Source organism: Vidua chalybeata, chromosome 3 (assembly GCF_026979565.1).
Source record: "Vidua chalybeata isolate OUT-0048 chromosome 3, bVidCha1 merged haplotype, whole genome shotgun sequence".
In the NCBI taxonomy this organism is placed as follows: domain Eukaryota; kingdom Metazoa; phylum Chordata; class Aves; order Passeriformes; family Viduidae; genus Vidua; species Vidua chalybeata.
The window spans coordinates 74,061,637-74,077,426 of NC_071532.1; the positions used below are offsets into that span (position 1 = coordinate 74,061,637).

General features: G+C 36.1%; 1 protein-coding gene across 5 annotated transcripts in view; it reads left to right on the plus strand.

Annotated features, from left to right (window-relative positions):
* Positions 1-15,790, plus strand: part of MMS22L (MMS22 like, DNA repair protein) — an 88,660-nt gene that overhangs the window by 15,335 nt on the left and 57,535 nt on the right. For 4 of the 5 annotated variants that reach the window (XM_053939462.1, XM_053939461.1, XM_053939460.1 and 1 more), the window contains exons 9-13: positions 1,678-1,791; positions 3,587-3,766; positions 9,106-9,168; positions 14,436-14,555; positions 14,973-15,193. In XM_053939462.1, coding sequence (XP_053795437.1) covers positions 1,678-1,791; positions 3,587-3,766; positions 9,106-9,168; positions 14,436-14,555; positions 14,973-15,193 — 698 coding nt within the window. The remainder of the gene's footprint in view (positions 1-1,677; positions 1,792-3,586; positions 3,767-9,105; positions 9,169-14,435; positions 14,556-14,972; positions 15,194-15,790) is intronic. The other variant, XM_053939459.1, reaches the window with a different exon arrangement.

Here is a 15,790-nt window from a genome sequence, read left to right on the forward strand (position 1 = left end):
GCATTATTTAAAATAGATCACGTCTACTATGACAATTTATAGGATAAAGATTATTCTTGAGAGAGAAAAAACAAGTTGTTTCACATGTATATATGAATGTAAATTCATATTTATAATTAAAATTATTTAAACCTGGTTTGGAGCTGTATGAAACTGTAGTTGTAAACATATTCTAAAGGTGTATGATAAATAAGTTTACATCCTAATAAAATATTATACAGATTTGAAATTATTGGTGATATACTTGTTGTTCTAACTGTGAAAGTGTAGGTTTTTAGTCATTCACTCCCACTTCTATATGTCTCACACAGTCTCTGCTGTCACTGGCATTGCATATTTTGATTTAATTTTTAATTTGCACTGTTACGTTTCCAAATTCAGAAAATATTTTAAGTGCCAGTGTGATTTGAGAATAGCTGTGTGTGAATGGATCAGAAAAAACATGAGGATATAAAAATTCAGGTTCCACCTCATCAGATGTAGATGGATAGGAGTTAGTTGGCTAAACTAGTCACCCAAGGTACTTTTTATTGTTATGGAAGGATAACAACTGTTCTGCAGTGAGATTCATTAATCTCTCTAGGTACCTATTCCCCTCTGTTTGCTTTAGAGACGTGTAGGTTGATTATTCAAACTTGGACTACTTATTGTTTAGGGATAAAATGAGTATAAGCTACTTTGCTTTCCCTCTTTTTTTTCTATGTTTCTGCCATTGTGTCCTCGATTGAAGGTAAAAAGTGCTGAATTGAGCTGTTTAAACAAAGCTTTTCTCACAATTTTTGCCACCTCTGAATACTATTCAGTGGCTTCATGTTGTCTAAGGATAGATTAAGTGAAGTTTTATCTATAGCATGATTATTTCAAATACAGGTCTGGCAGATGTTAAAATCCTTAAAGCATACAGAGTTTTTTATGTATTTAACACTTCCTTTTGCTGTTTTGTTTTGTTTCACAATTCAGAGAATGTAAAATTGAAAGATGAATCACAAGAAGACTATTTTGCATTTGAAATGCATCAGTCTGAGTGAATTTTGTTAAATATGGAATAGTAATCAAGTAATGTACATGACTTGAAATATGCTGTTTTCTGCATATTAAAAGAATGCCTTGCAGTAAATTTACCGAAAAGCAGATTTTTGTGAAATGTTGTGGGAACATTAACATCCTCTTCATGCCAACAACAACATACTCTACTAGCATTAGGCCTAGTCATTAAGGATTTTTCAGTTAAAAATAACAATAGTAGCTGGTAAGTAATTTGAAATCCTTTTCTTCTCAAGAACATCAAGAAAATGTAATCAATCATTTTCTTTTCCTTACTATCAGACAATGGATTAGTATTTATTGTAACTTCATTTAGGACATGGAATGCCATTTTTATGTGATTAAATAATGTTTGAGAGTGGATCAGAAGAAACTAGGAGGAAATAGCACAACCTATAATTTATGTAGAAATAGGAGAGAGTCTGTGTTATCTGAGAGAGATATTCTGGATGTTAGTGAATAATGCACCTTTGAAGGTGTAATTGTAACTATATTATTTACTTAAAAAAAAAAAACAAACAAAAAAACCACCTTCAAACCAAACAGCCAAGACAAGAGGAAATACTGATATATAAAACACCATTTCAAAAATTAACACTTCTGTGAATAATTTTATTCCATATTCTCTTTAAGGTGCGACTTTCTGAGGCTCTTACCAGTAGCCATTATTCCTGTACCTGCGTGAAAGAACTATGGATTCTACTTATTCAATTGCTGGACCACAGAAATAAAGGGTCTAATACAGAGGTAAAGGAAGAATACTGTTACATTTGCAGTACAGTCACCAAATGTTCCCATATGGCCATGAATGCACAGATCTGGTGGTAGAACTGAACCTCCTGTTTGCTCCAGGAGAACTGCATGCTAACTGTGATGCCTTGGGCCATTGTCTTAAATGTGCATGAAATCCTGACTCTAGGTTTGCAGTATACTGTTGGGTTATGACCTAGGGCATTGATAAGGAGCACTTCTAATGCTAAAGAAAGCAAAGCAAAGGAAGATACTGTGCAAGTTCTATTCTTTTTATGGAGGAGCAAAACACAAAAAGCCATGCTTACATCTTTTTAAAAAAATTATTTCTAGTTTCTGTGATATGTCACGCAATGAGTCATCTCCAGGCATTCGAAACGTGATCCAGCTAGCTCATCTTGCTGTCTCTGTTACCCATCTGTACAAGAACAACCTGTGTATAGTCTTGAATCTTGTAGTTACTGACTTCTCTGGATGCCCCCTTATACTTCTACTGGAAATCAGCAAATCACTGCCTGTTCTCCTTTTTATACCAGTACAACCTTATATGCCTCTTCAGTTTGGTTTTTTTTTTTTTTTTTCCTGATATATCCTACCTTCTGCCTTTTCTAGACTGATGAGTCTTACTTCTTACAGTAATTCTTTTTTTCAGGTGCTATTCTTTACCTCTGGTCATCTTTGTCACCCTTCTCTGAACCTTTTTCCATATTACCATGTCCTGTTTTGAATAACAGAGTGCCAGGATGACATTCAGTGTTCCAAACATGGGTTAGGAGGCCATGTGGTTTTATACGTTGCATAATGATATCTTCTGTTTTGTTCTTTTCGTTTGCTGATATTTTCTAGCGTTTTAATTGTTTTCTTTGACTGCTGTTTGGGATTGAACTGATGATTCTCTGAATGAATACTAAGAAGTGACAAAACCCTTTGTTCTCTGAAATAATCTTAGTAAGAACCAAAGCAGCCATCTGTGCCATGAGTACAGTTCACTTAGTAGAGAATGAAGTACTTCAGAGTAGAGGGTTTGCACTGATGGCTGTTTGCTTGTTAATGCCAACAGATGTAAAGGTGGACAGCACAGGTGTTACTGTGTTAACTGTTAAGCATTTGCACTGGCAAGAGCACTTTGCAGCTGTTAGGATCAAGACCCAGCTAAGGAGGGTGAAATACACATGCAAAGAAGTCCTAGAGAGCTTCCTTAAAACTAGGAAAGATAGGCACAGGCTGGAAGAAATAGTAATATTGTGATATAGGCAAGGGTCTGAGTCAATGAGAATTAATCAGTTTGTCAGTGCTGGAGCAGACTTTGACAAAACAGGGAATTGGAAACTCTGTTTGCTGTCTTTCAGATTGATTTTCTACCACCTACTGTGTTGCTCTTGATTAGGATAGTCTGCCACTAGAAGTTTTTCAGAAATATGTTTTAACAATTCTTCATTAAAGAACTCTAACCTTTCTCTTGTTGAGTGTTGGGGCACCATCCTGTCTGCATGTCATCAGTCCATCAGCTTGTAGTTTTGCTTGTGAGGTATTGCACTGGATTCTTCCTGGTGACCCAAGTTTATCCTTTCACTTTGCTTTCTACTGACATTTGAGAGAGGACTTTCCAAGGTAGCCTTGAGTTTTCTGTGGTAATACTCACCACTGCTTTTTGATATTTTCTTTAAATGACTGTCATCTTGCTTGTTCTCTGTTAAAGCAAATTAATCAATAGGACAGTGTTGTAGAGAAAATTGTTACCATAGGTTTTGTTATTGAAGACAGTTCAAATTAACTTTTGCGTTTTCTGCAGTGTTTCTGGAGCTTGGTAAACACAACCCTGAAGAATATCTTTGAACGGCCAAGTACTTCTGAAAATGTGTCTGGGTTTGAAACAGTTCACTGTAAAGACCCATTGAGTTTTAGCTGGTGGATGATGAGTCATCTAGCACCACTCTACCAGTTTGACCGGAATGGAAATCTAGATGAAAAGGTGGGTATGCTTTTTGCTAAATGCCTAAGAGTTATTATAATTGATTTTGATCTCTTTGGTTATTTTTGTTGACAGAAAACAATTAGTTTTGTAATGCAGGAATTTTCATACTCCTTAAAGGAAATAGTTTTTAGGTTGGAAGTGTTAAAATGTGCTTTGTACAAGCTGGTAAATGTTCTGGAGCCCCACACATACTCATGTTACATACCACATATTCAGTAGAGTACTGTGTGAAGGAAACTTGAAATACCCCAACTAGTTAGTAACACATACTTAATGACATAGCATATGGTTTAAGATTGCCTGCTGCATAAATGCTTCACTGGGTTTGTAGTTTTAGGAATTGAGCACATGAGTTTGTGGTTTATGAAGTATAAATCTCAAACACTGACTGTGTAATTATTAATGTCACTTATTTTTCTAAAGTGATAGCTCTGCTCTGGATAAATTTCAATCTGTCTAATTGCATTACATTTGCATCCCAGCCATAACATCATAAGATGTATATATATTTGTGTATACAGCTTCACTTTTATGTTGGTATGCTACCAATAGATGGTGTCTAATAACTTGAATTCAGGTTTCAGTTTAGGAAACTTGCACTTGCTGAGACAATTCATCCATTTTGAGATGTATAAAAGCTGACCATTTTTCTTAATTGTCTATAGAGGAAGCTTGTTAGAAGTGAGATGGATGAAGACCCAGAAACTGAGGGTTTGGGGTGGTTTTGGTGTAGTGTTTTGCTTGGGTTTTTTCTCCCCAGCAGTGTTTTTTGCACTATGGAGACTCTGGTCATGCCATCTTCTGTCATTTATCTTTCTGTTCTTTTGTGCTCTTACTCTTATTTTTTTTCTTTTTCTTTTGGGTTTTTTGTTTGGTTTTTTTTTTTTTTTTTGGGATGGGGGTGTTGGTGGTCTCTTTGTTTGATTTTGGGGTTTTTTAGTGTGGTGGCTTTTTTTAACCTTTCAGCTGCATTGCCCATATTCCCTAATTTTCCAAGCATAAACTTTATGGCATCTTCCACAAACTGGGCTTAATTGCCCTTTATTGTGAATTGTCTTTATTATTTGTAATTTAACAGTGTGTATTAAAACTGTTCATTCTGTTAAAATTGGTACTGTGATTTCTATTCCTGATTTAGGATGAAAGGTTAAAACCTGGAAATGTGTTTGTGAACTGCAAATCTGTAAGAAGGGAAGAATGATCATGTAGGTTGAGCAGTTTTGGTAACTTAAAATTCCTCTCTTTGTTTTTAGATTTTTAAAAGCATTAAGTCTATAGAGAATGAAAGAAAAATGTTGAAATTCTGGGAATGCTTACAATCCTAAGTAAAATTAGACTTTCCAAAGAAAATAAGAATTACTTGGATTTTCTAATCTGCAAATTTGTTAAAAGAATTTTAAATGTAGCAAAGGTGTGTTAATTCAGTCCTTGAATACTTCATTGAAAAACTCATGACCATGTCTGTTCTCTAGAGGACTTGGCCCACGTAGGCTACTTATGCTTCTTCTGTTTGCCAGTTTACAAATCCTTTAGCAGGCCATGGCAGGCTCCTTGTTAGCATGTGGCAAAGTGAAGCAACTTCTTGCACATTTATACCATGTAACGGTGCAGACCAGGTCTGATTGTTACACTGAGGGTTGTCTCAAGCTTCCCTTGGTTTTGCATGTTACTACTATCTGGTGGGGGAGATGCATGCAGTCCAGAGAGTTTTATAGAGGACCTGGCAAGATAGAATTACTACACTTCTGCTTCTTAGGAGAATTTAGAAAGTGAGAAGAGGTTATTCCCAGGTGAAATACAGAAATCAGTGTGAAGCACACATTTATACTGGGTTTCTTATATTTAATGCCCTAATCCAAATAGAGTGATACTGATTACTTTTATCATTGGGGCTTTTTTCCTGTATCTCACTCCGATAGATACTCTGTATTTAGCTTCATGAGAGATTATTTTTTGCCCCAGGCACTATATTATTTACATAAGCCAAAAAAAATGTAGAATGGAAAAAAGGATTCCTGTTTTTCTTATTTTAAAATAGGAATCTGAGACACAGTGACAGGAAGTGACTTGCCCAAGATTAAATAATACTTTTCCCTTAGACCTCACCTGGGAGAAGAGCATTTCCAAGTCTTGATTTGTAAATCATGAGCTCATCCTGTGCATGGTTCTCTTGATGTTTCCAGTAGTTTTTATGTTCAAACTGTTAGCTGTGCTTTGCATTTCTAAGTTATTGTTTGTCCAGGGATCCCTGTTCTCATACAAAAAAATCTTATCAGTAACATCAGGGCCTTCTCACCCACCACAGTATTATAATCTGTCATAGACAGGTTGATGGTAACCATCCCTTTGGGTCCTGTTCCCCTCCTTGAATTGCAACCTCAAAATATTTTTGGAACATTATAAGGTAAAACAGTCTGTGATATGAATTTGTGAAGTGGGTAGAATTACATGAGGACTCTGTAGTCTTGTTTTGTTGATTGAACATAGGATGCAATGGCTTTGTGACACATGCTTTCTTTTAATTAACTGTGATCAGAGGTGGGAGTGTGATGTGTCATAATGATGGTTATTCATGTGCTCTGTAGCAGCAATTGCCTCTAAGCCTATGTCATCTGTGGAAGATTTTCAATTTTTTAATGTGGTCTGCATGGCTGTAAGGTTGTTAAGAAAGCTTTTAAAATTCTAAATAGGTTTCAGACTTCCTTCTTTTTATTTTTTTCCCCTTTAGCTCATAAAATGCAATTTCAAATATGCAGTGATTCATATATATTGAATATATATTTCACATACATGAAACCACATTTTTAAACTAGAAAGTTTTAGACAGGTTTCTTAGGGACTGTTCTGAGGGATGTGTCTCTTTCCATATTCCCCTGTTCAGGTCCCACTTCACTCTTCTGAAAAGCAGGATTTGTATATTTAAAACTCAAATGGGACCTGATGAGAAAATTTGCTACTTCTGAACATTGCAGGGGTCAATTTTAATATCCTGTAGGCTAAGGTAATATAGGCAGAGTTACTTGGGGCTAAGAATTCTTTCCTTTGAATAGAATAATCTGAAATGACTATGTGGCAAGATATGCAAACATGGATTTCAGCAAAGAAGCCTAATATAGCTTTTCCAGGCACTCAGCTGTTAGGCGTTGCAAAAGTTTTTTCCTACAACGTCAGCTCAAGTTTTTGGTTTTAGCAGCACTGGTATGCACTGTGAGGTCTCCAGGTTTTGTTAATTTCTAGGACTCTCTGGGGGTGGAGGGGAGGATATTTTAAGACACACAGTTTGGAGTTGAAGATGTAGGTTCTGTGTGTGTTCTGACCAGGACAGATTGTGAACAATGATAGACAGGTGCTGTGCCATATTGCCCGTGCAATAGGGAGTACTGTTTGGATATAAATCTATTGGGATTTGAATGGAGCAAGTCTGTTAAAATATAGATACAATTGTAACTAAAAAGAGTGCAGCAGGTGGTTGGTGTCCTTCTTTCCTGACCTCGGACTGAACTTGGGCGCACTCTTGTAATCAATCCCAGTTGGTGTCAGGAGTTTGCCCTAGATTACTCCAAGATCTTGTAAGGTGATCTGCATACTGCAGACGAGCTGGAACTTTGGCAATAAACACCTGTTGTATAAAACATGTGTCCTTGGTCTATGGTGCTGCTAAAAACATGTTCTAAGCAGACTGATTCAAACATTCAAGTGCTCTCACAGACATTTAGCATAATTCTAATATCTACTTATTGCTGCCAAAACTGGGCTTTTAGCAGTTCCTTAGCTTTCCTTGAAATCCTGCAGTAGGATGTTGCCTGTGTGTAGGTATTCACATAACATCAGGCTCTAAAATACAGTCAGAAATCAAATGTACATAATGGCCAGATCTGTCTTGAAATGCTGGTTGTTCACGTCCTGGGTTTACCTGTTATTGAAGTGCTGCCTTTACTCCTTGACTGTCTGTTGATGCAATGTCCTGTCCTGACACGATGCTGGCTCTGGTTTCATGATACAGAGCCTTTGGCATCAGTAACAGCTTAAATCCTGTTCACCACCCTAGGCATGATATCCTCTGCTCTTCTGGCACAATTTTTGGTTTCCCGTGACGTAAGTCAGGCCCTATTCCTTTTTTCTTTCTTTCTTCCTCTCCTAAAGCTCTGTGTTGATTCACTGTTCTGGCTCAGAGTCCCACAAACAGAAATACGAGAACAACCGAGCGGTGGCATGCTGTATAGTTGTGAGGGCAGAAAGAGGAGCTCAGGATGAGGAAGAAGCAGTGGGAATTTCTTAACTGATATGGGTCAAGTTCCTGAATCATGAAATCACAGCTTTAGGGTAATTTTCTATAGATCTGTCCTTTCATTTATATTTGTTCCATAAACAGCCTCTGGGCTGTGACTTGCTATCATTGTTTGTCTTTCAGTATTCTCTTTTTCTTGTGGTGCAAAAATGTAGTCACCAAGTAGTCAAATAGTGTTGGATGAATATTAGTGAATCCTTTAAAAGAATCAATTTGTAAAATTATCTTGGTGCTTTCTGGAGTTCTGTGTGAAACTGTCACCAAGCCACACCATTAACCAGTTGAATCAGTAGCAGAGAAGAATGGAGCACAATGGTGTTGCTGCTGGAAAATAGTTATATTTCAATTACCAAAGCATAAAATGCTCTTTATTGTAAGTTCTAAGCTGATGTTTAAAGGACAGCTATCTGCAGAATAATGTACAAGACTTAACAGCTGTGGTAATGGAGGGAACAAGTAAGGGAGGACAGTGATGGAAGTACTATGTTCACACATCTACTTATCTACAGAGGCCATATACGTAGCTGTAAGTAAGAGATGGTTGAATATCCTAGAAATGTAAGTATATTGGCCTTGTTTTTTTTTTTTTTCTCCTGAGAAAAGGGCCTTAGTTGCAAGGCCTTCTACCCTTTTCTTTACCACTTTGAATAAATAGATGGAAAATAAAAAAGCAAGAAAATATGAGACTATACCTTTTCTTCCTTCTTACCCCTTATAGCTTCCTTTTTACAGAACATTAAAGAAAGAAACTGTAAAGCATTCTTCTTGGGCTAATAAAAATGCCTGATTCTTTTTCATCTCCATTAAAAGTGAAGGTTGGGATTGCAAATGAGTCACCTGAAGTGGTTCAAGTTGCATAGTTATTATTTTTATTAGCTTTCTGAGGGCTAATTTTTAGGACAGGTATCAATTACATTCAAATAACAGAAAAGCTCTTTTTGGTGATGACTACTGTATTCTGTCATAAAATTAAATATTTTCTGTGCTTACTTTTGTGTTATTACATAGTGCTTCCTGTAAGCTATTCATGTTCATAATTATTTTTCAGAAACAGAAGGAATCCAATTGGAAATTTGTGGAGGAACTCCTTAAAAAATCCACTGATGCTCAAGTAAGTGTATAAAGGCAAGAATAATGAACAAGGGAAGTGTCAGGGATGCTTTCAGGAAAAGACAGTGCATGAAACAAAGTCCAACTAACAAGTGTATTTTTGGAGTTGTGGTGTTTTTATCACTGGTAAATGAACAACCTTGACATAGCTAAACTATGACAGTGTACAGTTCCTTCCTTGTTAGCAGTTCCACTTGGTTTAAAGTGCTTGTGCTTGATGCTAAATCGTCAGATAAAGAAAAAAGATAATTATCCTGGAAGGGTAGTATATGGCTTCTTAGACAAGATGTATTCAGAATAAGAACTGGATGCTTAGAAAATGTAAATCAGATACTGAATGTAAGGATATCAAGTTGAGGAGACATGATGAAGGAGATAGTCAGTTGCATTGAAAATTCAGCTATATCCTCATCACAGCGGGAAGGTGACTTGCCTTGCCGAGCAATTTGTCTTACAGGCTTGAATCAAACTCTTACTGATAAGGTTCTAGTTTCTGAGCACTCATTTCATACCTTATCATTTTTCTTTCTGCAGAATGGTTAATGCAGTGCTTCATGGCCCAGAGGTCAGAATTGACCTCCTTTTAATATGCTTTTAAATATGCTGTTCATCAAGTTATTTTAAAATAAGTTACATTGTAGCTCTATAAATTTGTTCTGAAGTTGCATGGTACAAATTGCAAATGTTGTATCGGCAATGCCTGTAAAAATAATTTTTTTACTTAGGTATGTTTAAGACAAGAATAAACACGTTTATTTTTTCATTTGGTATATGAAATTAAGAAAAATCCTGAAAAGTTCTGTTGTTGAAAGCAGAAGGGGAATCAGTTCTTTCAGTTTTTTAAATTATTAAATCTGTGTTGCTCATGGAGTAGCAACAACCATAGTTAAAGCTGGAATGCAGAACAATACTTGTTACAACTTTTCAATAAGAAAATATTTTGGCTGTTAGGAGAGTTGAAATTGATAGCATGATTTTTCAGATTTTAATACTCTAAACATAAACTCAAATGCTTGGCTATGTAGTTGTAGTCTTTCAGTTTAAAAGCTTAAGTCTTTTTGAATGATTTTACAGCATATGACTGAAAATACAAACTGTGCATATACATTACAACTACAAGTAATGACATTACTTATTGGATGCTTACAATGCTGGGAGAGAAACTGGAGAGATTTAGATAAGATGCATAAAAACTGAGTAGTTTATTAGCCACCTTCCTGTTTGCATCTTCTGTATGGCAGCAACCTGAGACACATATTTGTAGTTAAAGTTCTTTTCTTCAAAATAATCCCCTTTGCTTGTGGTTGTTGATTATTTTGAATAAAGATTACTTTGAAGCAGAACATACATAAAATACACAGTTTTTGATGCTTCTGTTAAAAAAAGTATTGAACTGTAGACAGTTTAGAAAGGCACCTAAGTGGCCAAGTTCAGACTACTTGCATATTGAGTCAGTCATGACACAGTAATATGAAGTAAATATGTGTTTTAATTTCCAAAGGCAATCGCTGTTGGAATTAAAACAAACCCTCATTTGCCAAAGACGTGGTTGTAACTATTACCACCCATCTAAGGAGCCATCTAGTTTATTTCCTTTTTTTATTTGTTCATTATTTTTTCTTGCATTATGGAGTTAGCTGCCCAAGGGAAGTGCTCCTTGGGGAACATTAATTCCTATATGTGCATGCATGAGTGAATAGAGTACTTTATTAAAACATGAGTCCTGCTCCCTGTCCCTGCACTGCAGCCTTCTTGACAGTGTCTAGGAAGGAGAATTCTTTTGCCAGTAGACATGTCCATCTCCTCTGTTGGTCTGTCAGCTTCAGTGGCCACTCCTGCCTTTTATCTTATCTTTTGCATCTCTTAAGTATTTTTGAGTCCAGAAAATGTAGTAATGAGAAGCACAATGAGATATCAAGAAGTCAGTAATGAAATGGAACATTGAAAAATGGGAAAAAGCAAAACTGATAATAGTACTCTTTGAATGAACAGCAGGACAGAATTGATGATACTGCCTATTAACACTTGGCATGACTTTGTAAGTTAATCCTATCTGAGCCATCCTTTTCAGCATATGGCCTCTTATCTACTAAAGATGCACAGCAATAACTGTACAAAATAAATTATAAGAAATAGTAGTGCTGAATTGTCTGTGTGCTAGAGAGGGCAGGAGTTGGTAGTTAAAAACTTCATTTTTAGGTATATGGCAACTTAAAAACTAACCATATTTAGTACTGTGTTCATCAACCTCATAATCTTGTCCTTGTTACTCCCTAATTTCCCTATAGCTTGTAGAGTGTACATGCTCAGAAGAATGGCAATTTACACTGAATGGGGGGGAAATTAAGAAGAAAACAAGTATGTATAGTTTTGTATTCAAAAGCATCTGAAAAAGGTGCAGAACATAGATTTGTAAGGTAAATTGATCATCTCCTACCAATCACTGTTAATGTCTCTTCATTTGAGCTTCAAATTCTGTGTTGTGAAAAGATGATTCAATAGGTGTTGCAGCCACTGAGGGCAGCAGAGCATAACGAAGCAGCAGAAGCTGAAGTTAGCTTTAACATCCTTAGGACAGCTAAACATTGGGATACAAAAATGCCTAACCAGTGGTAAATCTGCAGCATTTTGGTAGTTTCAGTAATACTGTTGTGTTTAGTGGTCCACATGCAGGCAGTAGAGAGACTAAGGCATGGTAATCCAGGTGGGTCCATCCAGAACATGATGCTGCATGTCCAGGTGAAGGAGGTTGAGGGATGCCCTAATGCCCTGTTCCCAACACAAACTCCTTTAAGATCCAGTCAGCCTGCTGCTGAGCAAGGAAAAGATGTGAAAGTGCTGTTCATCCTACGGGATCAATAGTGATGGGAACCAAAAGCACCCTGTGAGAAGATAGGAGCAATCATGGATACCTGGGCAAGTGTAGTGTGCTTCTGCCTTGGATATATCCTTTCAGCTTCAAGCAGTTGCCCAACTGCTGAGTTCTTCAGCCACAAGTTGCCCTCTTCTTAAACTCCAGGTGTATAAAAGTTGAAAAAAATTGCTTATGTGAAAAAACACCCAGTTCTACCACAAAAAAGGGGCATTTTTGGGGAAACTAGTTGTATGAGATGTTTCCTACCTTTTCTGTGATTTGGAATTCTTATCCAAAAGAAGAAAAAAAGCTGGTTTACAATTCTTTTTGTACTACAAAATGAAAATTGTTGTAGTAGTAATATTATCATAACTGTATTTGTCTACTAGGCAATATCAAACTGACTGTGGGTTGTCAGTATAAGAGGAATTTGTGTTTATGAAGTTTTATTGTGAGAATCAAAAGCTTTTTAGTTTGTAAGAACTAATAACAGTCTGTCTTATTAGACTTCTCATTTTAGAAAATAAATGCTTCGTGCTGTTTCAGTTCTGCCTCAATTTTGTTATACTTTCACTGTATTTTTTGTTTAATTCTACCTTAAGAGAGATAGAGAAGTATTTCTTGGGTTTCTAGGAAAACCAATTTTGTTACTACAGTAGGAGGTCATAAGAGAAAAATGTTATGTTTAGATAGTACTATCATTTTGATAGTATCAGGTGTTCCTCCCTTCTGTGATAAATTAAAAGCTGACTACCTCAAGAGTTCTGATAGTATTTCCAGCAGTGCAAGAGACCATTTTAAGCAAAAGAGCAATGAGAGAATCCATTAATCCCAGGGATATTTGAAGTCTGGGTACTCTTTTATATTAAATTTGAGATAAAGCCTTCAGTGCTATCTTGGTTTGGGAAACTCTTCTAAAACTATTGTTGGACAGATAAATAATGGTTCAAATTGAAGCTTCTCAACTGCTGTGTTTATTGTTGAATTAATTTAACTGAAGCAGTCATTGTTTGTTGAATTAGATTCTAAACATAACCCTAGATTCAAAATACAACTTCAAGACTAAACATTCCCTTTCTGGGAATTTTTTTAATGGTGTGTGTTTTGATTTTTTTTTTTTTTTTTTTTGCAACTGGGTAAATCCCTCTAGAGAAATAGGTATGTTCAGCTGCAGGTTTTTTTGTTTTACATCAAGACTCTTGCTTTTATTTGTTACAAAAAAACCAGCTGTTCTGTCCCTTGTTTTTCATGCAAGATCGTTTTTTTGGGGGAAGTCTTTTTGGCAGAATTAATAATTATGTCATATATTAAAAAATACTTGAGTATCACCTTTCACCATTTGTAGGCATTTTTATTACATTTGAATTACTATTCTGAATATTTTTAATGAGTTTTTACTGGAAAGTTACTTTCCTATTTCATTGGTTTTTGTATCTTACACATAATGTCTTGAATATATAATTTTCTATGACAATTGAAAATGTCTTTTCAATTTCAAGTTGTTTTAGGAATGTACTGGTTTAGAAGCCATATGCTCTACATTAATTGTTCATAAGAAGAGAAGGCAGACGTGGTAGGAGTTCTTGTAGGTGATTGTACAATTGTTTGCAGTGTTGTGAGAAAGTGTAACAAGTCAAGTTTTCCACATGAAAGTATAGCCAGGTAGAGACAAGTTATGAGTTAGACTCATTTGTGAGGCATTGAAAACAGGGGAAAAAACACACACTCCAAGACATGGTAAGTCGTAAGAAGTAGCACTGTGAGCAAGTCATAGAACCATGGAATGTTTTGGCTTGGAAAGGACCTTAAAGATCATCTACTTCCCACACCCCTGCCATGGGGTAGAGGTGTTGGACTGACTCACACATGTAAAAGTCTGCTCTTAAGACAGCTGCACACAAGTTGGTCCATTAGGCCACTTTTGCAGCCAGTGGAGATAATTAAGCCCTTACAGGAATTATCACTCTAAAGTAGGATGCCTAAAATAGGCTGGGTTAAACATATAATTTTAGTTCAGAGCATGGAGCTATTAATATCCTACCTCCTATGAAAGTTTTGTTTTGTTGTTACCAAAAGCTGGATGAGAATAACTCATTATCACACAATTACTACCTGAATGCTTCACTGTGTTCAAATTGTTTGGTATTTCCTATTTTCTTTCCTATTAACCTTTTCAGAAGTCTTTTCCAACCTAAATGATTCTGTGATTCTATGATTCTGGGATGAACCAGCATTGGCTGGTTTGCAGGGTGCAATTGTCAGCTTATTTCTTCGAGTTCACTGCTTGTATTAGCAGATGCATTTACTCAACAGTATATAATTAAAAATATTTTTTATATTAGGAAATTACTTTGAATAGTCTGGTAGTACTGGTTTTAGGTATCCTACAATTAATTTTTTACTTCCTTTTCAAGACTGGTGTGTTGGAGGAACACTTACGAATGCATCTTCAGTGCTGTTTGACTTTGTGCAGTTTCTGGGATTTGAACTTATCTGTTGTCACCATACTCTGGGATTATTACAGCAAGAATCTGGTAAGTAGATGAATATATAAAAATGTAGAATTACATGTAGACAGTCCTTGATTTTTGCCAATTAATTCTGATTTTCCTGTAGCCCAGCTTGATTACTATACTTGTGTAGAACTACCTAATCGATGACAGTATCCTTAAATTTGCTATGTTTGTGTAATCATGTTTAAATTTGTTATGGTCTGTTACTTTATGAAATTATAGAATATGATCATATATTTTAAGTCCTATTTTTCATCAGGACTACTGAGTTTAAGATCTTGTAAAAATACTTTGCGCACAGTTACAATGCATTTTTATTGTTTTAGCTGTGGTAGGAACATATCCTTTTGTTCCTGTGAAGGAGTGCATCTTACTGCCTTTTTAATATTGGCATTTATTGTTATTTATAATATCTTCTGTTTTCATCTATTCTTTTAGAACAGCTGCTTTACTGTTCCTTGGCTTGGTCTGAAGGATCTGGCAAATGTTAGTAAGACTTCTTTGTCAATGCTTGAGTTGGTGAAACGCTGCTGCTGTGAACAGCAGGTCCCTTCTCTGTACAACTCCAGCAACAGTTACTTCATTTTCCTCATCATTTTGGCACAGATTATGAAAGAAGAAAACAATGGTGTGCATCCTTGGAAACAGATTAAAGGACGGTATGGGTGCTATTTAGTTTGTCTCATTTTGTAACAAGTGTAGTGGGTTAGGGGCCCTTCCAGCCACATGTGAGGCAGAGGGCACTCTGCTCATGACAAAGTAAAGGGCGTGAGGGATCCAGGGTGACTCATATTTTGAAGAAAGCAGTTGTTCCCTGAAGTTCCTGTTGCCAGCTGAGGCTGTAATTGGGTCCAAGAATCACCTTGGCATCCATAGAGTGGGATGATTTACCTCGTCCCACTGGCCAGGAATTTGGTAGACTGGCAACCAATGCAGTGGTACAACCCAGTTGCCAGACAGGTAATGTAATTAAAGCACAGAAATTGCATTTGAGCTGCCTGTAAGCCATGTGTTGTTCAAGAACATGCAGACTGACACTTGCTAGACCTGCATTTTCATTTAAATATTTTATTTCTTTTCAGTTGTTTTCAAAATCTCTCATAATATTTTTGTGAGGATTTTAATATTTCACTTAATCTTGGAACATACTAATTAAGTACAGTCAGTCATGATACAAAAAGCCATAAAATATGTATGCTCTAAATGAAAGCCTTGATGTTTTACATACGTACTAATCCATAAGACTTTCCTTATAG